This window comes from Actinia tenebrosa, unplaced genomic scaffold (genome assembly GCF_029948245.1).
Source record: "Actinia tenebrosa isolate PJP-AT-01 unplaced genomic scaffold, QUT_ActTen_1.0 PGA_scaffold0__85_contigs__length_37466705, whole genome shotgun sequence".
NCBI classification, from domain to species: Eukaryota; Metazoa; Cnidaria; class Anthozoa; order Actiniaria; family Actiniidae; genus Actinia; species Actinia tenebrosa.
Window position 1 is genome coordinate 27351890 of NW_028292569.1, and position 27902 is coordinate 27379791.

The following is a 27902-nucleotide window of genomic DNA, read 5'->3' on the forward strand; positions in this document are numbered from 1 at the left end:
ATTTCAAAGAGTGTCTCAGAATGTTAACAATAAGGTTAAATCTTTGTTAAGACACTTTTGAAATAGTTTCCATATAAAACAAAGATTTAACCTTATTGTCAACATTCTAAGACACTCTTTGAAATAGTTTCCGTGGTGTCTTTAGAAGAGTGTATGGATTGTCAGTGGACAACCATGTTTCGACTACCTTTTTTTTGTGTTCGCAACCGCGTCCCAAAAGGTGTCGATCCGGATATCCCCCGTAGAATGTTGACAATAAGGTTAAATCTTTGTTAAGGATGCCTGGAAACTATTTCAAAAGTGTCTTAGAATGTTGACAATAAGGTTAAATCTTTGTTAAGGATGTAAATGGAGGCTAAGATACTGTTATATGGGGATTTTAGACTCTTTGCGCAAACCCTACTTTACTATTTTGAATCCTGCAAGCGCCCTTTAAGAGGGGTCCTTATTTTTATTTATTATTATTCATTATCCTTAATAATGATAAATAAGAATAAGAATGGGATTTGAGACTCTTTGCGCAAACCCTACTTTACTATTTTAAGCCGCCTACTAACCATTACGGGCTTTCCAGGCATCCTTAACAAAGATTTAACCTTATTGTCAACATTCTGAGACACTCTTTGGAATAGTTTCCAGGCATCCTTAACAAAGATTTAACCTTATTGTTAACATTCCCAAAAAGATGTCGATCCATATTTCCGAAAGATGTCGATCTTGGTTTGTGCAAAGAGTTCGAAAATACATCTTATTTTTCTTGTTGTTTGTAACAATACCTAACAAAACAACAAGAATAGTAGGAACCCCTTTCGAAGGAGGTTGCAGCCGCGATAAATACGAGAAAAGGCTTAGTTAGAAGGGAGGTGAATCGCCTCCCTTCTTATTCACAGCCTTAGAAGAGTGCATGGATTGTCACTGCCTTTTTCTGTGTCCCAAAAGAGTGTATGCGTGTTCCCAAAAGATGGGAGAGGAACGATCCGTTCCCCTATCGACGCCGTGGTAGTTGTGCCAAAGTCGCTACGTAGCCCGGTAGGCGAATTCCTCGTATTGTCTTTTGCGCTCGGTAGAGACCTTCCAAGATTTCCAAAAGTATTTGTATTGTCCGCTGTTTTCCCAGCATGTATGCAGCTATACCCGTAGCTATGTACAAATACATGCTATATCTGTGGACAAACAGGTATCTACCATATGGATCCATAGTGTTTGTCCATGGAATACCCTATGGATCCATAGGTGTCTAGACACAAAAAACATGTATCCACAGATATATATGGCCACGCCAAAGATACTATCCGAAGAGGAGATCGCAGACCTTTTGGAAGACCGAAAGAATGGTATGGGGCTGCAGAAGGTAGCTAGGAAATACGGTATAGGAATACCCAAAATACGCAGGATAGAAAAAGAAAATGGCGTAGAGGTTGCAATACCCGAAAAGCCACCAACCACGGATCTGCAGAAACATTTCCTGGAAGTGCAGGATTCTTTTGCTATTGTCCTCGACAACCTACGGAAAACGAAAGAAGAATTGCTAGGCGATCTAGGGAAACTTCGCGAAGAGTTGCTGGCCGCGATGGATGCGGTGGGCTGCGACGAATACGATAGCGAGGTGGAAGAAATAGAGAAGGAAGTGGACGAAGTATCCACAAAAATAGACTGGCAGATAGCTGGGAATGTGCTGTTCGCCGTTTTGGGTATTGGAGCGCTTGTTTGGGCCGCCAGACAAGAACCCAAAGTCGTGTACAAATATATTCCAGAGCCGCCAAAGCCTAGGGAGCCACCAAAAAAACCAAGCTCTCGAATTCCGGAGATGGAGTAGTGCAAAGAGTTCCAAAATACATTCCTATCTTTGCAAAGAGTCCAAAAAAAGGTTTTCGTATTTCTTGTTGCTTGTTAGCAATCCCACAACAAAACAACACGAAATACGAAGACCTACTTTGGAAGGCCGCTGTGGTCCAAAAAGATCTATGCAATATCCTAGGTGGACACGTGCACCAATCTATCCTTTCTTTTGTTGGCGGTGGTCTTTTCCCTGCCTATCTTGCAGTACAAAGGCGGCGAAATATGCACCCAGTCTATTTTTTGCGCCTGCAGAAAGTGCCCCCAAACGGGCGTGGTTGCATGTTCCGCGGTGCAGCCCTCCAATACGCACTCGGAGCATCGGCTGGACAGGAACAGGATGGTCCTTTCTTTGTCCCTGTAGGTGATTTTTGCGTATTTCCAGCATTGGTATTCGCCCGGCTGCATATGCAGATCCGTGGTTGGTGGCTTTTCGGGTATTGCAACCTCTACGCCATTTTCTTTTTCTATCCTGCGTATTTTGGGTATTCCTATACCGTATTTCCTAGCTACCTTCTGCAGCCCCATACCATTCTTTCGGTCTTCCAAAAGGTCTGCGATCTCCTCTTCGGATAGTATCTTTGGCGTGGCCATATATATCTGTGGATACATGTTTTTTGTGTCTAGACACCTATGGATCCATAGGGTATTCCATGGACAAACACTATGGATCCATATGGTAGATACCTGTTTGTCCACAGATATAGCATGTATTTGTACATAGCTACGGGTATAGCTGCATACATGCTGGGAAAACAGCGGACAATACAAATACTTTTGGAAATCTTGGAAGGTCTCTACCGAGCGCAAAAGACAATACGAGGAATTCGCCTACCGGGCTACGTAGCGACTTTGGCACAACTACCACGGCGTCGATAGGGGAACGGATCGTTCCTCTCCCATCTTTTGGGAACACGCATACACTCTTTTGGGACACAGAAAAAGGCAGTGACAATCCATGCACTCTTCTAAGGCTGTGAATAAGAAGGGAGGCGATTCACCTCCCTTCTAACTAAGCCTTTTCTCGTATTTATCGCGGCTGCAACCTCCTTCGAAAGGGGTTCCTACTATTCTTGTTGTTTTGTTAGGTATTGTTACAAACAACAAGAAAAATAAGATGTATTTTCGAACTCTTTGCACAAACCAAGATCGACATCTTTCGGAAATATGGATCGACATCTTTTTGGGAATGTTAACAATAAGGTTAAATCTTTGTTAAGGATGCCTGGAAACTATTCCAAAGAGTGTCTCAGAATGTTGACAATAAGGTTAAATCTTTGTTAAGGATGCCTGGAAAGCCCGTAATGGTTAGTAGGCGGCTTAAAATAGTAAAGTAGGGTTTGCGCAAAGAGTCTCAAATCCCATTCTTATTTTTATTTATCATTATTAAGGATAATGAATAATAATAAATAAAAATAAGGACCCCTCTTAAAGGGCGCTTGCAGGATTCAAAATAGTAAAGTAGGGTTTGCGCAAAGAGTCTAAAATCCCCATATAACAGTATCTTAGCCTCCATTTACATCCTTAACAAAGATTTAACCTTATTGTCAACATTCTAAGACACTTTTGAAATAGTTTCCAGGCATCCTTAACAAAGATTTAACCTTATTGTCAACATTCTACGGGGGATATCCGGATCGACACCTTTTGGGACGCGGTTGCGAACACAAAAAAAAGGTAGTCGAAACATGGTTGTCCACTGACAATCCATACACTCTTCTAAAGACACCACGGAAACTATTTCAAAGAGTGTCTTAGAATGTTGACAATAAGGTTAAATCTTTGTTTTATATGGAAACTATTTCAAAAGTGTCTTAACAAAGATTTAACCTTATTGTTAACATTCTGAGACACTCTTTGAAATAGTTTCCGTGGTGTCTTAACAAAGATTTAACCTTATTGTCAACATTCTAAGACACTCTTTGGAATAGTTTCCATATATACTTAACAAAGATTTCACCTTATTGTTAACATTCTAAGACACTCTTTGGAATAGTTTCCATATAAAACAAAGATTTCACCTTATTGTTAACATTCTGAGACACTTTTGAAATATATATAATAGCATTTCTTGGGGCCCTTGCTACCATGGAGAGGCATTTCGCCTCCACCTACTTCCCTATGGACATTTCTGGTGCTTGCTACCAGCGCAGAGGACACAAAAAAATACTACTTTGTGCCTACCAGTAGAAAAGGTAGTCGAAACATGGTTGTCGAGGCGCGGACAATCCATACACTCTTCTAATCTTCAAATGCTTCTTCAAGTCCACTTCTTTCTTAAAAGTTCTCTTACAATCTTCGCACTCCATATATAGACTAACATATTTAACTACATAAACACGGGATGCGGGTAATCGCGGTACGAATCGAGGAATTCACTTTAGACGGGTAATCCTCCGGTGGTCGTTGCGCTGGAACCCCCATCCCCTATACTACTCCCCTGGGTTGGTTAACCTGTTTGAATATTCGTTCTTGGTGTCGTAAGGGAAGTCTTGGATTCAAGTGGGACCAAAACTTCGAGTCCTATCTTTGGAACTGGTTGAGTCTACTAGTCTAATTCCTACCGGATTTGAGTAAGGAGAGAAGAAAGAGAGGAAGAGATTGTGTACAATGCAGGAGGGGCGATTTTGTTTATTCCACGAGTTAAAAACCTAGTTGAAAATCCCTTCAACGCGGTCCCAAGTAAGTAGATGAAAACAAAATCAGAAAAAATTCCCTTTAGTAAATGAGAGTCGATGAAATATCTATAACATTCTTAAAGAAGATCATATTCATTGAACTAAAACTAGAAAATTAGGAAACGAACAATGTACAGTAAGATGTGAGAAAAACACCAAAACGAGGCTAGTAAGTCTCGACTTCCTCCAAACTCATTCATTCAATATTCTAAACGCTCTAACTTTTCAAAAATGCTGATATTCATATGTAATTTGGGATAATAGTGTCAAAAGTGTTTATATTTGTTAAAAGTATCCTGGCGGCAATTTTTGCATGCGTTCATGAGAAGAGTTACATCAGAATATATAAATAAATTATGGTGAGTAGTAGGCATGCGTACTATGAAGACAACAAACCACAGAAGGAAAGACAAGAATGAATTACGAACTACTCGAATAACGGCGAAGTATGGCCTTTGTACACCGTTAAACAATACAATTTAATTCCAGAACCACGAAAAACATCACTAGAGGAACTTCTGTGTTATTCCATTGGTTTAAGAAGAAATCAAGATATCTGAAGACCAAATATTTTAGGTGTTGGAACTCAATCCAAGGACGATGCCAAAACTTACGTAAAGCTTGTTTGCACTTTTTACTAACTTTGCCTCGGGAAGTTCTGATTTTAGGACAAGTATGGATCATAAAGAATTAAGTGAGCTTTTAGAGTGCTCAGTTTGTCTAGAGAGACTAGATCACACCTCAAAAGTTCTGCCATGTCAACATACGTTCTGTAGAAGATGTCTTGTCGAAATACAATCCATGAGAAAAGAACTGCGCTGTCCCGAATGTAGAGTCTTGGTCGAAGAAGACATCGACAGTCTACTTCCAAACATTTTACTTATACGGATATTAGAAGGACTGAATCGAAGGAATCCGGTTTGTGATAAAGAAAAGTCAGTAAAACAGGTAAGAATGATATTTTGACTGTTTATAGTCGAGGGTTTTTGATTGATATCTCGAGGGGGCAAAAGTTGTGTTGTGAATGTTTGACTTTGGCCTCAAAGACAACAAACTTTTTCTGACAGTCTTGATCAGTTTTACTAACTCTCCCTGGGAGACATGATTAAGAACAATCCTCCTATCTCATCACAAATGCTTTTCTCGAATACGGGGGTAAGATTTATTGGAGGTGGGACGTCTTGTAACAGAATTCCTGTACTTGGGAAAACTCGTCTTGTTGCCAATTCACCTTGACTTTTGTTGCTCCCCACTCGAACATGGTTGCCAAGTATTAACTAATCCCGACTTTAATTTCAAGATTTATTTTAGCAAGCAGGTTAGGCTTTGTATAAAGTTAGTAAATAAATTTATTGTGGATAGTCATCTAGTGGTTTACGAGATAAATATTGCTTTATTTAATACAATGCCGTCTATTGTAGTATGTATACCTGTCTATCATCACCCTACCACAAACGTGATAAAATGTTTTTATTTCGCCTTTTCATCATATATCACCTCGACATCCATTTGACACAGCTTGCCGGCTTTTTCATTCTCCCATATCTTGGTCTCGTTGATTTATAACCGTCTATTTAAAGGCTATTTTATTACCGCAAAATAGGCATAGATTTTCGTGGAAGGTCGTCCAAAAGTTATAGCGGAAGGGACCGACCGACCCTCCTTTCCTGTCATAGGCATTATTATCTATACTAATTATAATTCCAAGGAAAACTTTTAACCGCCCATTAGAGTGCTGTTTTTCAGACTTGCGCACACTTGGGATAATTGACTGTTTGTTTTATTGTTTAACTAGTTTTAAGCGAGTTATTGGCTTTACATTGTACGGTGACATTTCTAAGTCCCCTCTTGAGCTCCAGTGTATTAGACATTTCCTCTTCACTAAGCATGGCCAACAAAAGAATTTCTTGTGAGATCTTGCTTATATTGTATAAGAACCCAAGTATATGACGTTGTAGCTCCCTGCTCTTACTGCTACTTAGTATAATGTGCTCTTTCCGTTTATTGTTTTGATGGCATTTTGATCACTTAAAACAATACGGAAAGAGAGTGAGCACTCAAGTTGAAAAAGCACAGGAGTATGGTAAGGCGAAATTTGAACTTCATCCAGTTATTTAAAAATAGTTCAACCAGAATTTTACATGGCGAGCTCGTTATTAGAAGTTTCTCTCTTTCCCTCTCTTGTGTTACTCCACAGTCTGTGGTCTTCTGCTGGGCAACACAGGCTACATTTATTATGCACATGTATATTATCTTGGTTTTATTTATAATAAAAATTTATTTCTCTAGTCCTATGCCCCCCCCCCCCCCCCTCATTATATATAATTGCTGTTAATAAGCAAAACCTTAGCTTTGTCTTAAAGTGTAGAAATTATAAAAAAAAGCAAGGGTTTATTTTATTTCCATTTATCACTTTTATCTAAGTTGGGTACCCTGTGGCCATGGTAGCATGTGATGTGATACAGTGTAACAAAGTCATAATCCCAGCTTATATCTATATGTTGTTTATAGAAAATTCCAAAGGAGCCTTCTGCAAAAGTGCTATATGATTATGAACCAAAAGAGCCAGGGTTAGTATATATAGGATAAGGTTTTTTTATGTGTGATATTTAGGAAGTAGAACAGTTAATTTAGAATGTGGGAATCATAAAAAACATGAGAGATGCGTGACAACAAGCATGAGTCTTTGGCAAGTGCTTTCGGCACTTCTCAAATTGCAAATTGCAGTGAATGCAATGAATACTTTTTTTTCACTCACATGAGAAGGCAGCCATATTGGTGTACCAAGCAATAGAAAGTTTCTGTATCATTTATGCATAAAAATAGAGTTCAATTCCCGGAGGATAGAAAATGTATCGTTTTGGTACACCAACATGGCCGCGCTGTGACGTCACATAAAGTGTTTGAGATGTCTCACTAAGGGATAAAATTAATTTATGATATAATATTTCAACAGAGATTTAGCACTGAGCAAAGGAGACTTTGTTATTCTTGTAAGACAAGTGGATGAAAATTGGTATGAAGGACAAGTGAAGGGCTCACAAGGTTTTCTGCCTGCTAATTATGTGGAAGTGAGTAGCTTTTGGGTCCTGTACAAGGGATTCATTAAGTTTTGAAGGTCATAAACCAGTCAGAGAGTCTAAGTAAACATTTTACAAATTATTAAGCTATAATGGTAGTGTACCATATGTAAATGAAAAAAATTGTTAGAAATTGCACAAATTTGCACAAATTAGTAAGTTCAGTAGAGAGCCCAATAAACCGAAGACCTACAAAACTTTGTTTTAATTTGAACAAATTTGTTAGTGAACAATATTGTATAACAATTTTATCCGACACCATTGATTGTTGATTCTCTTACACCTTACATAGGTTATTAATCCATTACCATGCCTTGATGACAGCTATTATGATCCTATTGCTAAGGCTCTTTATGATTTTGATGAGGTTCAAGAAGATGATGTTTTGAATTTTAAACAGGTATGCCACTTCCATCGGTCTTTACTGAGTAACTCTCTCATAGAGCAATTTTCCCATTACTGTGAAAAGCAAAGTGCTGTAAGCGTGCAGTGCCGTGACTGTGACTGTGATGCTTTCTAGAATTTTAATTGGCTGATTTTTTTCTCATGCAATATGATTGGTCTAACAGTGCTGTGACTTTGGTGTGGCCATGTCTGCGGCATGTTCTCGGTATTTGATTAGGTGGAGAGTAAATTCTCAAACAATGTTATTGGTCTGGCAGATCCCTTGCGGTGTTATGACTGTGTTCATGCCCTGAGCTTTTCACAGTCTTATGAAAACTGTTCTAATCAGTGTGATCACTTGATAAATGAGATAAATTTAGATATTACATCCTATTATTCCTTCTCAGGGTGATATCATAAGTGTCACGAAACGTGTTGATGAAAACTGGTGTGAAGGCAAATTAGACAAAAAGTTTGGAATATTTCCCATGAATTTCGTCGAGGTAAGGGACTTGTGATAAAATGATCCATACCAGCCTAAGATACATGATAATGGAAGACTGCCGAGTTGAAGGATATATCAGAAACATCAATAGACTGTTTTCTCAAGGTTACATGTGCATCCAAATCGAAATAGCTTGACAGGCCATGATACCAGAACAGAAGCTTTATGATGAGTATTATCCAGGGTTCGTGCTACTCCTTGAAATCTTTGAAAAGTCCTTGAACTGAAAACGCGTTTTTAAGGGCGCTTGAAAAGCTCTTGAAAATAGGGAAAAACGCCAAAACTCCTGGGATACTCCTTGAATTTAATGCAAACTTAATGCTATTTCTAACTTTCCTTTTGAAATAAATAACGATTAAAATTGATTGAAGAGTTTTTGTATATTTCGTAAATAGCCTAGCTGAATATCTGGGTACTTGTAAGAATGCGTAAATTAAAGATCTATTTATCTAAGCTAGTGGCCCCGGCTGAATTAGCTGCACTGTAACATTGAATCAATGTTTAAACCATTTTCTAATACAAAAAACTTTGTCCTTGAAAATCGAATTTTTGTGCTTGAGAAGTGCTTAAAAAGTCCTTGAATTTTGTAACGAAAACGTAGCAAGAACCCTGATTATCATACATTTCTATGAAATGTTTTCGATAAGAATTCATAAAATCGATTATTATCCTCTTTAAAACTGGCTTCTCAATTTTACTGAATTTGCATTTTTCAGTTTTATGGCCCATCAAGTTGGATGCGCACGCAATCTTGAGAAAACGGTCCATTGGACTTCCTGTGGTATTTTTGTATTTTTATCCAGACACCAAATAATGAGTTAGTAGATAATAAAACTCACGATAAAAATAATAATTTTTCATCTTTATTCCAGTTTAATTCTGTGGCCAAAGCTGTCATTGAAAGTCTAGAATTATCTAACAGTTCTAATGAAGAAATCTCTCTACAATCATCTCTACCATCATCATCATCATCCACCAACCAAATGACCATGACAGGTGCGACAGCACCACACCCAAAACCTGTCAGGAAGTCCAAGATATTAAACAGGGACAAAGTTCCCAAGAGACACACTATACATGAACTAGAAGAAAGAGAACAAAACTCAAATATAGCGAGAGTTCCAAGTAGACACTCGGTAGAAATTACCTCGTCTGAGAGACTTGAAGAAGCATATGGAGAGAACTGCAATGCACATGCCGTAAATAGAGCACCACAGGTTGCTATAACGACAGCAGTGAGACCTGCACGACCTTCAGAAAGAACTACAGGGGGAGGAGATCTTATTGATTTTCATGGTGAAGGGAGGACAAGAGAAGTGTCGCAGGCTCCCTTAAACCAAACACAGCAAAACCACAGGGAACCCAGTGTGCTGCCTGCTTCGAGTAATAGTTCTGGACAGTCAAGACCCAATTCTGCAGAACTGGGAAAAGAGTTGTAAGTGTAAAACTATTTATTAAACGATTTTATCTTCTTGTGAAATTCATAAGTCCAGGAGTGGCAAGGGAAAGTGCTCTCCCCCTAGACAATTAAAGAAAAAAAGAATATTTCATTTTATTGAAAGAATTGAAAAAAGTGAAAATATTTATCCAGTTAAACTTTCACTCGGTTTACTTGAAGCTCTCAAGTTTTATTTCCATCAGTTTGACACTTAATTTTCCCCCCTGCTTTTTATTGGTATTCTGTGGTGATTTTGAACAAGGCTAATGTTTGAGTATGGGTTAAGGGTTTTCACTGTTTGTTCTTGTTCCCTAGATATATCGCGCTGTATAATTACAGACCCCAGAAAGAAGACGAGATGGAACTGAAGGCTGGAGAGAGTTACTGTGTTATTGAGAAATGCAAAGATGGTTGGTTCAAGGGATTTTCCCTGTCCAACCAAAAGCGAGGGGTTTTCCCTGGCAACTATGTTCGATTAGCCAGGTATAGTTATTGACATCGATTTTATTGATACCCAAAAACTAAATCTATGCTGATTAAAGTCAGGGTATGGCTATTTGACTCACAGATCAAATTGAAATTAGGTTTTCTAGATAGTAGAACCCAGAGAAGCCATCCACCCAGGAGTGGTAAACACATTAGATTAGATAAGAATAACATTCTCATAAAATTCATTTTTCAAAGTTTTTTTTTTCTGTTGTAGCATTCACAATTTACTAACAAAATCACGAAGCAATAGCAACAGTCAGGCAGCACCTTTACCAAGTCCACGACAGTACCCTCGACCCATCAACAACGGGACAACTTCTGCGAGACCGAACTATCATCGTTCAGAATCTGCCCCAGTCTTTAATGGTCGACTAAATGTACATGATGAGAATTTAGTAGTTAACTTAGACAACAATGTCGAGGTTAATGGACTTGGTGCAGTCCAAAGTAATGGTATTAGAAGACCTTTGTTACCCCCACCACCCGAATCAAAGACGGTAAGGAAACAGCAGCAATCAATAGCACATGCAGTATTGTATAATTTCCCATCGCAACATACATCAACACAATTTTGTTAGATGCCAGTCAAAGTGTTTGCATGAAATTTTCGGGAACACCATGTTTTCAAGTGTGCATCCCTCGTCCCTTTGAAATGTCATGGAAATGCCTTGACTGAATGTTCACTGAAACATACTTTGTAATGGGGGCAATTTTAGATTTATGTAGAATTCATCAAAGCATTTTTTTCTCGTTTGTTTCGTAGGGTGGATTTTGGAAGAAACTGAAGCCCAAGAGGAAAGAAAGATCAAGGTCACCTCCCCCCCTTCCTCATCCTCCTCCATACACAAGGTAAGAACCACCTAAATTATCCTATATTATCCTTAGTTAAGCTTGGCGAGATTGACCCACATCCATGAGTGGCCACACATTATTAGTACATACTGCCTATGCTTCTCAATCAAGTTGGAATTTAGGGAATTAGGCCTTTGCTACACCTAAACAGCATTTTTACCTCTGAGGACGATACTTTTTAAAAACTGGTGCTGTCGAAAGTGGAAAATTTGAAAATGCTGGCTATAAAACATTTTAGTGTAGATGTCAACAATGGAATTTTCAGAAAATGCAAGCAATCTTTGCATGCTTGAAAGGGTAATTAGCATCTCTGGGACTGCGTTTCACTCTTTATCATTTTCTTGAGCTCGGTATTAATATGAAATCATAACTAGTCATTTTTTTATTGATACATTTAGAGATGTACCTAGTGGACATACTCAGGTTAACTTGCCCACATCAAGTGCAAGCCGATTGGTGCTAGGAACCACCCCTCCTCCTCCCTACTCAAATCAAACCCCACCACCAAGACAGGTAAGTTATTTTGCTTTTGAATAAGTGTATTTTCAGTTGTACAAACAACGCTAATTTTTTTGCCAACCCTAATATTTTTCCATTCTCAAATGCACCACAGGGTTCCCAGTAAGCTCATTTCCACTGTTGTATCAGTAACTGACCGACCCTAATTTTCTTGACGATTTTATTGACCCTAGTATTTTTTTCATTCCCAAATGCACCACAGGGTTCCCAGTAAGCTCATTTCCACTGTTGTATCAGTAAAAAAAATCCGACCTACAGACCCCAAATATTATTCTCATGCAACAGGAAACACACTTATTTTCTTGTTTGGCTCTATACTTGCAATCTAATTACTTGCACAAGAAGAAATAGAGTGGCAAATTTTGTAATTGAAATGTAGCCATACTGTTACCATAGCTAGCAGATAAATCACTGCTAATACCTACTTCCATTAGGTTCTCAGGCAGCCCCCAAGACCTTATCATCACAGACAAGAAAATGTTCCTCCTCGAGAAAGGTATGAGTACCCTCTCTACACCACCCAACCCACCATGCCATGCCCTACCCTGTATTATTTAACCCTTATCTACACTCTATGCTATGTACCCTGCCCTGTCCTACCTGTCCATCCTCTCCCTTCCTTTCCCTATGCCTACCTTACCTTACCCAACCATGCAGCACTGTACCTTACCCCACCTTACCATAAGTTATTTTACCTTACTCCACCCTTTCCTACTCTACCCTAGCCTAGCCTACACTATCCAAACTTACCAAAGTCTACTCTTCTGTGCCCTACCCTACTGACGCTATCCAACTCTACACTAACCATGTCCTTCCCTACCTTAACCTTTCCTACCCTACCCACCCTATACACCCCAACCCACCCCATCCCACCCCAACCCACCCTTCTCCACTCTACCTTACCCTACCCTACTCTAATCTTCCCTATCAGACACAACTTTATCTTACCTTACCCTGCCCCACCGCACCCAATTATGTTTTTCTACCTCCATTATCATAGGATTATCGTTGCATAGTATACGTTAATCACATTATTTCTATACCAGATACCGTGCTATTATGCCCTACCCTCCTCAAAGTGATGCTGAATTAGAACTACGAGTAGGTGATATTATTTATGTAAGTAAAAAGAGACAGGATGGATGGTACAAGGGCACGCTGGAACGCAATGGAAAAACTGGACTTTTTCCAGGCGTTTTCTCTGAAAAATTTTAATGAATTCTTCTACAAATACTTTTAAAGTCGAAAACTTTATTAAGGTTAGTTGTCATGTACAGGTTAAGGAGAATAATGTCATAATTATTTTCAAAAAACAATATACATGCAATAATACAAATGAATATAAAAACAATAAGAGACAGAATATACATCTAATCGGTGTTGTTCAGTTGAGTGTTTTTGCAGCAGTTAAGAATTTTTTTTGAAGTACAGTAGAGCCTCTTACTAGCGGCTGCTTCACGATTCCCTGAGGGTGGCGGCATGATGCAGTTCCTATAGATGTATCTCTAACTTTGTAAAACTGTTGTTTATAGGTCCCCTTATAAATTATCTTGAATGTAAGGAGAAAAATACAAAAGAAATCAAACTTTTTGTCGATGGAATTTGTGCTATTTTAAAAGTTTTTCTCTTTAGCCTGGCATTTAAAGGTAATTTTCAAAGTGGTCTCTGAAGAGGCTTGGAGGCTTCAACAAATCACATATATTTAACTGATGGAAAGAGATTGTTTGGAAACGCGAGAACGAGCGCAATGAAATGCAGATTGCACGCGAATGTAAAACTGTAGCATACAAAAATTGTGGACTTCAGCAAGAACTGACAGGAAGCGCAAGCTGTATTTTGAGCATCAAATCAGGCAGTCGATAAGAGAATTATTGTTTCTTCAGAGTAGTATTTTTATTATTCATCGAGTAAAAAACATTTTTTATCTAATTAAGTAAAATCAAGCATCGACAAAAACGCGCGTTCTTATTGGTTAAAAATTAAAAAACCCTATGATCACGTGATGGGATTTTGAGGATATTTTAGTAAATTAATACGGAAGTATCTGTTGGCAGATTCATGGTCAGAACTGCGAAATAGATAGAGAAAAACTATTTCTGCGCTTTTCCCTCTCCGAATACCTTATCGTCTTCGCCCTCATCGTCGTCGTTTTAAATTAACAACAATTCCACTGACTGTTTACATCAGATTAACAACAATAAAAAAAATCAAGAAAGAAAAAACAAAAACAAAGAAACACCCAAGCGGGCCTTGGTTTATTATGCGGTCATTTAATATTCTCGAAATGAAATAATTTATTGAAGACGTGCATCCCTTCCCGTGAGAATTAAAGGACAAAAGTCGTGGCCGCCATGTTGGTTGACATGTACGGAGACACCAAGACCACATCTTTTGTCAAAGTCAACTAAAATGGCGGCTATACGTCACGTGCACCTAGAAGAATTGAAGATAGCGGATATACAGTGGAACTGTTGCGCGCACCGTCACGCGCATCCACAAGCGTGGCAAGATATTTCTTAGCCAAACAAATTCAATTATTTTGGTCGATGCCGCTGGCCAGAATCGAGTCGCTTTTCGTAGTTTTCTTCTTCCGAGATATCGTTTAGCGCAACAGTTGCACGGTTCGTCCGGGCCTTCACAAATTAATCGTTTCATTTTAGTGTTGACAGTAAGTCAAAATGATGACCTGTATGATATTGAACTCGAGTATCTGGTAGCGTTCTAGCTACTTAACCAAAGCATTAATGCAAACAATTTTATAGCTAAGACTGATAAAATGTATTAAAAATAAAATGTTGGCTGTATTCTGGTTTTTGCTCTATTGATATTTTACTTTCTCTGTTTTTGACTTTAAGTCGGGACTTTATAAGTTGATACTATGATAAGATAAAAACAATAGACCCCTTCACAGTTCCCTGCGCCATCTTGAAAGGTAGCCATGCCTTTGCGTCGAAGCGAGACGAACGGTGAGCTTGCAATGATAGAGACCTTTTTTAATACCTTGGACAATTATTCACATGTCTCTATCATTGCAAGCCCACCTCGCTGCGATGCAAAGGCACGGCTATCTTTCAAGATGGCGCAGGGAACTGTGAAGGGGTCTATTGCTACTATTGCTGGTAAGTGCCTCCAACCCATCGCTATGGTGATGATCCTCGCTGGTAGCCCTCCTTTGCAAGCGTTCGACTGGAATTCCAAAGGAGACCTCTGGCTCCACCCCTCACCCCTACCCCAGCACCACCTCCAGTTGAGTCTTTACGTACGCCGAATAATAGGCCCCTTGCATGTGACGTCAAAGCAGCTCAATTTGGAGGGGGGAAAAGCCAAAAGATTTAAGTCGTCGTGAGAATTGGAAACCTATTGCATTCCGACGTAATGCAAGGGGTATAGTCCTTTGCCAAATACGCTTGAGTGACCAAGAAACAATGGTTTTAAGCCGAGGTTGGACTTCTTAAATACAGTAAAGACAAATCAAGTTGCAAATCTGTCGGAACCATTTTTTTCGTTTTCACTCAAGTGATCTGGGAAAGGTCTGTTGTATGTGAATAAGAGGGTAATACGGAGACTTCTTCGTTTGGCAGTCTACGCAGACCATTGAAAAAAATATTGCAGGTTACCAACTTCGAAAATCGCACTACTCAAATTTTGTTTCCTTTTATAGAAGAAGTCATCACGTACACCACCTCTCATTTGTTTGACACGTGTACGAGATGCACGGGCTGTCCACGTGTATAGGTCACTCAGTCAGTCTAGCAAGGTTGACAGACCTTAATTAAATTAAGTTGATTGTATACTCTAAATAATCACTCTATAAATACAGGTTTCATACGTTAAGTCTCTTAAAAGAAAACGAAAAGTTTAGTATAGAAAATCAGGATGTGTGTTTCTCTCTCGCCTTTGGCTACTAGTACGACTTGTACGAGCCAAGCAATTAAAATGGCTCTTACTATGAATTATGATACGTCTGATCTAACGCTTGAGACAATGCACACCCTGAATGGCTCCAGTTTTACCAACATTTTTCTTGCCAATTCTTCAATCGAAAAGGAAAAAAAGTAAGCTTTAGTTTCAATGGCAAAATTAAGCCAGAAGGAATTCAAACAATCCCTGAATACGACGATATTTTATCTGGCGTGACTTCAGAGCCAAGCAGCAAAGCTCAATATACACTCTTACTCCAATGATGACATTCTGACAGCAGCAGCTACTCATATTCCCCACTGAGTCAATTCTTCTGATGGTGCTTCGATGACATAAATGCCAACTGACCGTAGGTCCTGGTTGTGAACTGATATCATAACTGGTCGAGTGAGTAGAAGTAAGACTACGACGATGGCGCTAAGACTAGATGTTGATAGTAGTCAAGATGCTCAAGGTATTCAAATAATTCCCTATCAAGAAAAAGACAAAAGAATCCAAGAATACGACCAAGCCGAAGAAGTAATTCAAAATGAAGAGAAATTTTCAAAGCCCGACGCGGTAACTAGACTTACAGCCAAGCAACGATTTTGTTTTTCTATTGGCCACATACAAAATGATCTCCAGGCATATGCAGCCTTCAGCTATTTGCTAGTTTTCTGGACTAAAGTAATAGGTCTGTCAAACTCAAGCACCGGCATTATTTTTCTCGTGGCGCAAGTAACAGACGGGATCCTCAGCCCTGCAATAGGTTACGCATGCGACCGGTACGACTTTCCCCTTCTCTCAAGGTTTGGCAAACGAAAGGCATGGCACATGTTTGGTACGATCGTACTATTGATCTTTTCGCCATTTCTTTTCGTAAGATGTCTTCTTTGCGAAGTGACCTCTGGGGATAATTACGAGACGGTAGCTATAACATACTACTCAATGATTGTCATAGCTATTCACTTTGGATTTGCCGCAGTTCAGATAAGTCATTTGGCACTTCTACCGGATATTGCTAAGAAGCCTAACGACTTCGTGCGCCTCAACTCCTCCAGGTATTTATAGACTTATATTTTTTTAATCGATAATTATTTGCGCCATTAATGTATACAGTTTTATTCATGGCATTGCAAGATCACTGGGTTTGTCGATGAAGGCATCACTAGGTGCTTCTGCCTTGTGGAAAGTTTTGGTGTGCTGCGCGCAAACTTCGAACATAGTGCATTCAAGTATACGGTTCAGTTATATGGTTATTTAAAATGAAGTTTTATTCAAAATTTTCCATTTTTTGCATGTTGAAACTTTGTCTGCACGCTTTTCTGATATATTTTCTTCCGCGCTGACATTATTCACATATGAATATGATGCATTTGAAGCCTCGTAGTAAACAACTGAATATGCAACATTCACGCAACAAAACCTTCAACAATCTTTGTAGTTTAAATAGCTGTATTGTCAAAGTCATTGATAGTTCAACATATCATAAATCGATCTTAGCAAGGGAAGAGATCATGAAGAGAACATATACATATATATTATGTAATACTGAAAATGTTGTTGAGAGCATCTCTCAACGGCGTCGACAGCGTCTCCTTACCAAAAGCTAGCGTACGTTTCAAACGTTATAAACTTTAAAGCAATGATTCATTTATAAAATAATGCGTCTGACTTGTCTTTGTCCATCTATCTGCTCTCACCTATACTCAAGAAAAGTCTAACATTTTACGATTCTGATAACGTGCCATACTTCTTCACTCCCCCTTCCCACCCAACCCCCCACCCCTGTCCTCGCCTCAACACTACCACACTTTCATTGACATATAATATCGATAGTAACCAGATTTAATAGTTTTAGTGCTAGCCTGTGCTGCCTATGCATAATTCCAACATAACTATTGGATTACTACATGCTGTGCTCATGCTGACTTACGTCCACAGCCTGTATTTCGTCTCACTTGTGGAATAGCTTTTCCTAATCCAAGAAGGCTCCTACTATGAGTAGACGCTTCCCGTACTACGGCAGATTTTATAATTGGTATGAACGAAAAAGAGATAAAAGTTTAACGTGCGATCAAATAGGGGAGGATATAGTTATTTCTGGCCAGGTTTTGCAAGATAGTTTCGGCTCGAGATTGCAAATGAGACTCAAAGACGTTGACTCACGTATCATTAACTCAGCTCTTGCTTGGCAAAGGTCCAGTCGGAGACGTGCATCACATGCATGCAGTGTGTCTACATCAATATGTGGAGGTGACTTTCTTCACACTCTGTGTGTTTATCAAATTCAATTGGAGGAAGTTCGACTGAGGTTAACCTTTTTGCCTTTACATTGTTATTATTTCGCTTTAATGGCTGTTTTCGTCTCGTTTTTTGTCCCTCATTGCTGTGATCTTCTATCTTTTCACGTAAGCCGCTAAACTTGGTGAAAAAAAACCCTTACGTTTATCGAATCCTAATTTCTGGGCTCATCAAAGCCAGGACACGGCTAACTCATAGATCAAATTGGAATTATGCTTGTTATGTTTTGCGGAGTGAGGAACGTAACGGAAACTGCAGACATTTTCTCAAACGAAAAGATAGACCCTTGCAAATTCTCCTCCTTTGAGATGCTGAGTAAGGCAGTAATCGATTCCGAGAAACCTTTACGGGTGAGAGGCGAGTGCACCATACAACTAATTTTAACGTTTGGGTTGTGTGATTCATTATTTTAGGACAACGTGGACATTTATCAGTGGCATGTTTGTCTATGCAGTGACATGGCTCCTTCTTGGAGAAAGCAGTGGAGAGAAATTGTCCTCCAAGCAATGGAAAGAATTTATGGTATTAATGATTGCTTCTTAATGAATACCCGCCATTTTGGAGGGCCGGAATGCATTCCCCATACATATCACGTGGCTCACATAATTCCTAATAAGTCATGTGACTTAGTCCTTGTCGCTTCAAACAATCATCCATAGATGCTATGCAGTCGCAATTTTTGAAACCAGGTTTCCAAAATACACAAAAAAGCGCCTCTGGATTTTTTCTTTTAGTGCAACTGGCCTAATCTCATTCTATTGTTATATATACATTGCCAATACTGTCAGTATATTTATATAGCCTTACTAACATGCTTGCATTCTGATTTAACTTAGTACCTTGGTTTCATTATTATCGCTGTGGGATTTTCGTTCACTGTCGTGTTCTACATTGGTGTCAACGAAAACAGGATAAAAAACAGTAAAGGGAGCACTAGAACCGCTAAAGGTAAGAATGCATATTTTGTTCTATCATATGACCCGTACGGCACTGCTCGCGCGCTCCAATAAAACATTTGGAAAAAGTCACGTGATAGGAGCCGGACGGGTTGACGACAGCAGACCGATAAAACCCGTCCGGCCCTCCTCGTTTACGAGTCCTATATTTATCAATTTTAGCAGGGTTTTTCATCCTTTTTTTATACAAAAATTGGGTCATATGATAAAACGCTTATTGACTGAGTTAGGTCGGGCCGAACAGGAAAAGATTTGGCTCGGGGTCGGATTTGTATCGGACCTCGCTGCGCTCGATCCGTATACGACATGACCTCGAGCCAAATATTTTCCAGTCCGGCCCTCCCACTCAGTCATTAAGTAAATAGTATCCGAATATCCTTTGACATGCGATCGATGTGGAGGAATTTCTTGAATAAACGTATTACTGAGGTAATCGATCCTTAGTAGGCAGAACTAAATGCCTTTCGCGGCTGCGTCGAAAAAATGTCTTATATTGGGGGATCTAACAACATTCGCATTCTTTTTTATAATTGACAATAATTGACAATAAATGTATGAACTCATAAAGACCAACTTGAATAACTTGGAGTTTTCTCACTGACTATATTGATATGGCTTAACTGTTCTCTCTCTTTGTCTATCTGTTTCTTTCTAGTCAAAGAATCGAGGTGTAATATTGGATACAGAGAAGACGAAACAAACCCCAGTAAAGTGGAGGTTAAAAACGAAACAGACGATACGCAGGCTACGGAGGTGATTGCTCGAAATGACGTGAAAGAGGTCGCAGATTTCAACCAAGATTTGATAAACAACGACAACAAAAACACACCACAGAGAACGATAGCAGACGCAGACAGCACTCCAATTGGGAATATAAAGATAACAAACTGGTTTAAAACATCTGAGTTTTATATGGTAAATAATTATAACATCCACTGGTAATAAGGGACTACAAAGAGAGAGGGAGGGAGGGAGGAATTGGTCTATGATATCATCGCCTTCAAAAAAAAACAACTTTATTTTCATGAGCTCGCCAAAACCCAGCTGTTTATTGCCGCGCGCGACGTGTACACTTGGGAAGGATGAAACATCAAATGCTAATTAGGTTAACATAAGTGCGAATTTGCTTCCGGTAGCCATCTTTCAGGGCTACTTCCCTTTACTAGTTCCCTGTTTTTGTCTGATGGTCGTCCTTTGGTTTTCTAGGTGGCGTTCATCTACATGTGTTCGCGGGTCGTTGTCAATATATCCAATTCATACTTTCCTTTGTACTTGGTGGATGCTTTGGGTTTTGAAAAGGTAAAGTTAAGGACAAGGTGAAAACGGTGCTCCAAATAAGGGACCTGCTTCTATTGCATGATTAATACCATGAAATATCCCATACCAGTCAGAGACCTATGCTCGATACTGGGTGTCGGTAGTGACTATTTCAGTACACGAATACGTTGTAAAGCATACGAACAAACAGACAATACATTCATTTCTGCGATTTTACTTTTAGTTTTGAATATATTTGAAGACAAAATCCAGGGTATCACCTCCAGTTGTGTTGGGGAACCGGGTATAACCCCACCCATCCGATCTAAATTGCGACCCGAAAGATGACAATTGCATGTTTTTAACATATTTTCAAATATTATAAAATGCGCCCATTAAATTTTGAATAGAGGTCCACCCACAAATAATCGAATTTCTCATTTCTTTCCAAGGAAGCCATTGCATACTTCCCACTCCTGGTTCTCATATCGTCAGCATTATTCAGTATAGTAGCGAGGAAGATAAGCTCCCGCTGGGGAACCAAAGTGGCTTACAGTGTGGCCGCGCTCATGGCTATTACAGCCTTTTTATGGCTTCATTTGCAGCCAATCGACAGCAAGAATGCCATATATGGTACGTCGATGCTGATGGGAGGGGGAGCGTCTATGATGCTGATTACTGCATTGACGATGACTTCTGTAATGATTAACCGAGTGGATAAGGTATTTACATCTAATTGCAATGCATATCGCAATTGTCTTGCGCAATAAAAAACAGTGCGTTGCATTTGCATCGACAGGGTATGTTATAAAATATGACAATGCTTCATGCAACTTTTGTCATGCATTATCTGGGGCGGTAAATGATTTACCGACGCGCGATGAAATATCATTGGTTGTCATCTGGTTGTCATGCAAAGCGTTGCGAGATAAGTTGCAGGAATGGTGTTACACTAGACAACTTAGTACATTGGCCCAAAAAAGGGACATGCAGCACTTTAGACGAGTTGATGCAAAAAAGGAACAAGTTGCTGCAGGCTAGGGACGAGTTCCCTATTTGCAGCAACTCGTTCAGAAATCATGCAGCAACTAGTTTAACATGTAAACATGGCTAGTGCAATAGCACCTTTACGGTTTTAACAGTGTGTTGACTCAGTCTTTGTGGTTTCTAGGCAACCGGAGCATTTGTGTATGGGGTGATGGGCTTTACGGACAAGGTCGTAAATGGTGCGATTGTCGCAGTTATACAGAATTACTATCCAAGAGCACAAGGGTAAGTGAACGGGAAATCATTTTATAGACTACCTAAAAAGAAAAAAGTCCAGGTAAGGAACGAAAGAAGAGGAGAAGACAGCAAAGAAAGCAGTAAGAGGGAAATGCCACTGTCGGCAATTTTTAATATTTTTGTTAGTTCTTTAAATTTTGTTGCTACCTTCCTCATATTTTTTCTTTGACGTTTTCATAGCTGCAGTGGTTGTGGAGAGTACATACGGGTTGCATTTCCCCTGGTGACGGGTTCTTCAGCGTTACTTTCTCTAGTAGCTCTATTAGTTCATCACTGGAAAAGTTCACACAGAAAAGGTACTGTTATATAACATGTCAGATGTGTGTGGCGCGGATCTGGGAGAGGTTCAATGGGTGCCTGTGAATCCCTTGCCTCCTACGCAGACGTTCATAAGGTCGTCACGCAACGACTCTTTCCTGTGTGCGTGAGAGAAACGTTATGTGAAGACGTGACGACCCTAAAAAGGTCTACGCACGAGGCTAGCGAATCCCCTTTTTTGCTAAGGATTTTCTCAAAAATATGGAGAAAGCATCTCTGCATAGGAACTGTCAGTGTTGACTAATGCTAACTGTCTGTTTTCAGTTGATGATAGTAAAACTAAGGCGCCAAGTATAGATAACCAAATATCTGTAATAGAGGCACAAAATTCTAATGATACACGCCTGTGATCAGAACGTCATCCAAAGGAAGCAAGCTGACTGTTGCACATGCCTAGCTGTCTCTATCTCCACTGAAAAAGCACATCAATTCCATGACATCTCTTTAGCTTGGGTGTAATGTTTTGCCCGTCTCAGACCACGTGTCATACCCTTGGGTATCATTATTTTGTTTGGATGCAAAATAAGGAATCCTATTTCTCAAAGAAATGACATGTGCTCTGAAATGGGAAAGACGAACACCAATCTAAAGAGGTCTATAGAAGCTTTGCACCCATGGCAGCCATGACATGAGGCACAGAGATAGTCTTTGTTGTGAAGAGTGATGGTCGTCGCATCACTCTTCACAACAAACTTCAACACCTGGGTTCAAACCGGTTCGAATTCTTTCTCAAGTAAATCAGATTAGACCAGATTCCATTGTTCCTGCCTCCTGTCATGACATTATGGTGCAAAGCCTGTATTGCACCAAAAAAGTTTCAATAAATTCAAAAGCATTTTTCCAGTTTTATGACTTCTGACATCAAGACATGTAGTCATCCTGCTTCACTTGTCTTCCCTTTAACGATTGTCAATATATATTTTTTGGTTCTTAAATTGTGAGCAGGCTAGGAAACTCTTCTCATTAGCAACAGCCTTACGAAAATGGTTACCCTCCTTTTCCAATTTCTGTATATATTTAATATCAAGACTTAAAAGTAATATTTTGCATGAAATGTGTTTATTATATAATTTTTTTTACAATTTTCTTTTATAAATAGCTGTACATGGGTTTTATCTTGATATAATGTACATTAACTAATAAGTATTAATATAAAACAATTGCAAATTTACATGTATTCACAACAAGTCCCTAAAACCTTACCTTATACTTTCATTATTATATTCACACTTTATCTCAATAAGATCTTAAGCTGTTCTTCCATTGATATCTTCTATTTAAAACACTAGCATCTTGAAATAATCTAAGATATTGCAACTTGTACAAATCTTACAAAATGATATAAAAGGATTACTCTTTTGATTGAGATGAGCTCAGTTTTTCTGGTAAAAAAAACCACTAATAAATGTAAAATCCCCAATTGTAAAAACTGTTCAAACTTTCATTTTTCCCCTAATAAGTGATCTTTTAAAATTGCACTAAGATCTAAAAACCTATCTAAACTACTATTGCAATACAAAATTTCATATAATTCATATATGTATGTTGTATAGTTTTAGTGAAGTCTATGGTAATAATGATAGTACAGCTAACTATGAACACAGGTTAGAGTGGGCAGAATAGCTAGACAGTCTTGATTGATACTTTTATTACATTTGCTTTATTCGTTTTCTTTCCTTCTTGAATCATCTGAAAATAGTTGCAAAATTCATTGTTAGTAAACATACTAAAATAAACATTGGATAGACACATTATTGAATATTTTTCCTGATAAATAAATAAAATAATGACTTTAATGGTGGGATACAAATTCAGTATATGTATACTGGTTTTCAATTTGGCCCACTGTCAATCACATACACTACCACTACATTAAATGTTTTATGCATACAACTTCCAACTCACATGTTAATCCAGAGAACCTGAATAAAAAATCCTTGTGACATGGGAGAGATCACGTTGAACAAACTCAACTCACATATGATCTAGCCCAAGCCAGGGCTCAAACCCAGACCACAGTGGTGATAGGTGAGCGGTACATCTCTAAGCCACCCATAATAATGACAACACAAGAATATTTTTTCATTACTGTAAATTGGGAATCCTAAAACATGTTTTTCTGGATCTGTACCTTATGTGAGTTCTGAGAGATGGAGAGATCTTGTGAGTCTTCAGGTGATACCAAGAACATCTGGAAACACTGGTCAATTGAAACAACAGAATCACCAATATCCATAATGCTGATTCTTGCATCATTCAGCTCTGATTCAGATGTCTAAAACAAAAAGAAAATGTAAACTCACTACTGAAATTCTAACATGGTTACTTGTAGAAGTATTTACCATGAATATGCTTAGCTTAAAATCCAGCAGAATCCATTTGAATTGGTTTTGGTAAAAAAAACTAGTGTATATTCTTTATAGTCATGAAAGTGAACATACCTTTGCCATTTCTTGCAACATGATGGTAGCATCTGCCCAATTGTCAGTTATAAAACTTATTTCATTGCTCAGTAATGCAAGTGCAAGGGTAGAAGGCTGAAATAAAAAAGAAAAGTAAAAAAAAATTGAGTACATATAATAGTTAATTTTCTACTTTGGGTGTTGGATAATGATATCAATAATTATTACTCTTATTACCCACCTTAAGAAATGTGAAATAGTGATTACATAACAGTTCCTCAAGTTTTAGTGTGATATGTTGGAGATGTTGCAAGACATTGCAGTGATTCAGGTATCCCTTTGAAACGCACAGTGCATGAAACTGAAAGGCAACCAATATTCAATCCATTAGTATATAAACAACCTTTGAAATGTTATTGATACCCTGTAAACAACTTCTTGGCTTATCGAGGACAGGGCAGGGCAAATTGAACGCACAGATTATATTAGAATTTAGCTAGTTAGGTTTTGCAGAGGAATGGAAACTGAAGAACCTGGAGAAAGCCCAAGGGAAATACCCAAGAGGTGACAGCTGAGCAGGCAAACATTACACATCCATGTTTTCAAAGACTTACTATGGTGTTTTGTTAACCAGGAAGATGGAATAGGATATTATTATGATCTAAACTGACACAGTATCCCAACACTACACTTACCACTTGAAGAAAATAAAGTGGTGTGATGGCATTAAGATTCCAACCCAATTTGTTAAGTATGATTCTTTCCATACGCAGAAGGTCAGAAGGTGTGCACTTTAAACCACTAACTGTTATTAAGTCACCGGCTGTTGGTATGGCCTGAAAACAGATTGCATTATAGACAATATTAAATGTTTTGATTTACTTTATCTAAAATCGAAAAAAAAATTACTGAAGTTACCAGGAAGTAAAAGGGCTATCTATGAATAATGTGTGTTTTTGCATAGTTCCAGAAAAAATATCCATACCCCACCTAAGCAGGAAATTGGAGAGTCTGGAGGGGAAGGGGGGGTTCAGAAAAAAGAACAAAATTACAGAGTTTGCATGAAAGGAGATTGGAAGTTCCTGGAGGTAGGGGGGTCCTTTTACAAATTCCCTCCATAGTGGGGTATGGAAATTCTAACAATAATTATCAATTTACCAACCTCATCTTCTTCCACAATCTTTGCAGCTAAAAATAAACAGCTGATGGTAATGCAAGGAAGGTACTTTGGATTTGCCTACAGTGTAAAGAAAAATATTTCCTGTTAATATTTATAAACATATTGAAATAAGGTTTTAACAGTAATAGAATTAATAGAAAACATGACTTGAATTTTCGGCTATGTTGACAATAGCCTTCCTCAGAATGCTTGATTGGAGCAGAGTAGTTCTATTGTCCTCTGGCAACATGCCATACAATAAATTTAACACCAGATTTCATTATTATTTGCTGTTGGGATTGGGGGAGGAAAGAGAGTTCCATACAAAAAATCCAATTTTTAAGCCCTCTTCTCTCTCTAACAACTATGTGTAACATTCAGTACCTTTACAACGGTTAGGAATCGATCTAGGAGATTCACAGCCAGTGCAAATGTTTCTGGATGGAAGCTACAATGCCTGTTCAGGTGTAGAAGAAGAGAGGCCATCTTGTTGCGGTGAAAGAAACTGATTTCATCATAATCCTACAAAAAAATTAAATTGGAAAAAAATATATATATTAGAATTTTGCATGAATGGTGTACTGACTGTTGGTATGTCAAACTGTCAGGGATAGTAGAGCCAGGAGGATTGGTGGAGATGTCAGCTAGTTATCAATCATAATGAAACTTTCTAAATATTCACATTCCTGCTTGCTCTTTCTGATAATTGTAGTTATTTTCTAAAGTAAGTTTCTATTTTTGAAAGTCAATGGCCTTCATTATTGCATAGGCATTATTAGTTGTAAGCAAAAGAATGCCACTCCCTGTTTGAAATTGAAAACAATACCATTAAGGATTTTTAGTTCAAAGGTCAAACCAAAAATTCAAGTCCAAGGGTACATTGTCAGATAAAATTTCCAAACAAATAGATAAAAAATGTATTTTGCAAACCTTTCTTCCAGCCAAGCACTTTAGATTTGGTTGATATTTTTCTTCTCTCAGTAATCCGTCTTCAAGAACAGCAATCAAGCGCTGTGCATTCAGACCGCCTGGGACCTTCATCTAGATTTAGAATAATATGTTCTCATTAATATACATAAAGTGTTTCTAAACAATACCTTTGAGAATAAATAGTGTTTCTATTTTGGTGATTTTTTCTGAGTTTTTTTCATTATACAGTATTTTTATACCTGTAGTATTGTAGAAAGCTTTCTGCAGATAGGAATACCAGAGCAGCGATAACCCAGAGCTGTTTGTAGTTCGACAATAATAAAACGAAAATAATGTTTCAGAACAACTGAATCGTAAAATTCTGAGACGAACGTTATACAAAATTCGAGATTTTTCTTTTATCTTAAGCTTTGAGGTTTTGACAAGATTCCCTTTATAAAAATCTTCGATTAAGATTGCATGTCGCCAAAGGTAGAAAACATTTACGAAGGTTATTGCACTCCCAACGAATGTAACTAAAACAATTCACACAAAAAAATCAGCTGTTTCATGTCCTTGTTCTGACAAGAATTATCTAGTTGGATAGACAGAACCAAACATTCAGGGCCTATAAATTTAGAGCTTTTTTCGGCAAATAGTCAATCTTCTGTCGATAGTTTCAGAGACGTGATGAAAATACTAAGTATATCTTCAAGACTAACGTCAGAAGGATACTGAATTTCACAATATTCTCCATTTTCGTGTCCGTGTCCACGTATAAACAAATTATCATGTCACGGAAAAGGTATCTTATTATGCATAAAATTGAACTCTCGACAATCATTAAAAAGCTAAATACCTCTCAGAAAAAGAGAATTTAGAAGCAAAGAAATAGAAAATAACAAACCAGTACTCCTGTAGTCATATCATTCGTCCAAAAAAGTACAAAAAATATCGACTGTCAACAAGACCGTTTAGCCCATCTTTGTTTCGTTATGCAAGTGTACTTCGCTTTGCGCTCCGACGTCTTGTCAAACAGAAGATGCAAACGTTTCTCGCAATTTCAAAGAAAACCTGTTCCGTTAAGCTACTGGTCTGGGTAGGTTAAGCAATATTCTCTTAGAACATGAGCTAAATATCTGCGTTACGCCATACTTTAGGCGTATATATAAATTTATTTTCTCAAGACAACTTGACTGCCAACGGTTTATCGCGCCTAGCACAGCTCGCACAAAGAAAAGCGTTCTCCTTTTATAAAAACCAAAAGCTTCAACGAAGAAACATTCTTCTAACACTAACAAGAATCAACCGTGCATGAAGAAGGCAGAAGAAGAGATTTTTTAGTTGACATAAAACCGCTCGGTATAAATAAAGCTCAAAAAAGTTTTTGCGACAAAGAAATACGGCTATATTTTGGCGCCTAAAACTTACCTTTCCTAGAACCAAAAAGCTTTATGAACACGACTTTCTTTCCTTCGAACTGTAAAGATTTACTGTGAACTCATTTTATTTTAGAGTGAAAGACGGAGGGTTTTTAGAAAGAGCTAGAGCTCCATTATTACTTTGACGCTCGCTGGCTGTGCCTTGACAGCGAAACTGTAAGGATGTAAACAAACAAAGGGACTCAACCAA

At 38.4% G+C, this 27902-nt stretch overlaps 3 protein-coding genes across 4 annotated transcripts; 2 read left to right on the forward strand and 1 right to left on the reverse strand.

Moving 5' to 3' along the window:
- The first annotated feature begins 4912 nt into the window (after positions 1-4912).
- On the forward strand, positions 4913-14585 carry LOC116286887 (E3 ubiquitin-protein ligase SH3RF1). Its single transcript, XM_031693479.2, has 12 exons — positions 4913-5462; positions 7026-7084; positions 7471-7585; positions 7887-7994; positions 8386-8481; positions 9356-9918; positions 10237-10404; positions 10625-10907; positions 11174-11259; positions 11661-11775; positions 12216-12277; positions 12828-14585. The coding sequence occupies exons 1-12, from the start codon at positions 5190-5192 to the stop codon at positions 12994-12996; spliced, it is 2097 nt and encodes a 698-aa protein (XP_031549339.1). The 5' UTR covers positions 4913-5189; the 3' UTR covers positions 12997-14585.
- Positions 14586-15657: 1072 nt separating this feature from the next.
- LOC116286896 (major facilitator superfamily domain-containing protein 12) lies at positions 15658-23551 on the forward strand. The gene is made up of 9 exons (XM_031693488.2): positions 15658-16742; positions 18399-18507; positions 18822-18933; positions 19597-19856; positions 20148-20240; positions 20651-20920; positions 21370-21470; positions 21663-21778; positions 22065-23551. The coding sequence occupies exons 1-9, from the start codon at positions 16114-16116 to the stop codon at positions 22148-22150; spliced, it is 1776 nt and encodes a 591-aa protein (XP_031549348.1). The 5' UTR covers positions 15658-16113; the 3' UTR covers positions 22151-23551.
- On the reverse strand, positions 22841-27878 carry LOC116286898 (cyclin-I). Of its 2 annotated transcripts, none has more exons than XM_031693490.2 (9): positions 27702-27878; positions 26292-26402; positions 25746-25883; positions 25365-25439; positions 24898-25038; positions 24444-24563; positions 24242-24337; positions 23932-24075; positions 22841-23489 (listed from the first exon to the last, which is right to left on the reverse strand). In XM_031693490.2, the coding sequence occupies exons 2-9, from the start codon at positions 26400-26402 to the stop codon at positions 23424-23426; spliced, it is 891 nt and encodes a 296-aa protein (XP_031549350.1). In that variant the 5' UTR covers positions 27702-27878; the 3' UTR covers positions 22841-23423. The 2 variants fall into 2 exon arrangements, with proteins under 2 accessions (XP_031549350.1, XP_031549352.1); XM_031693492.2 differs by lacking the exon at positions 27702-27878 and adding an exon at positions 26531-26577.
- Positions 27879-27902: the final 24 nt, after the last annotated feature.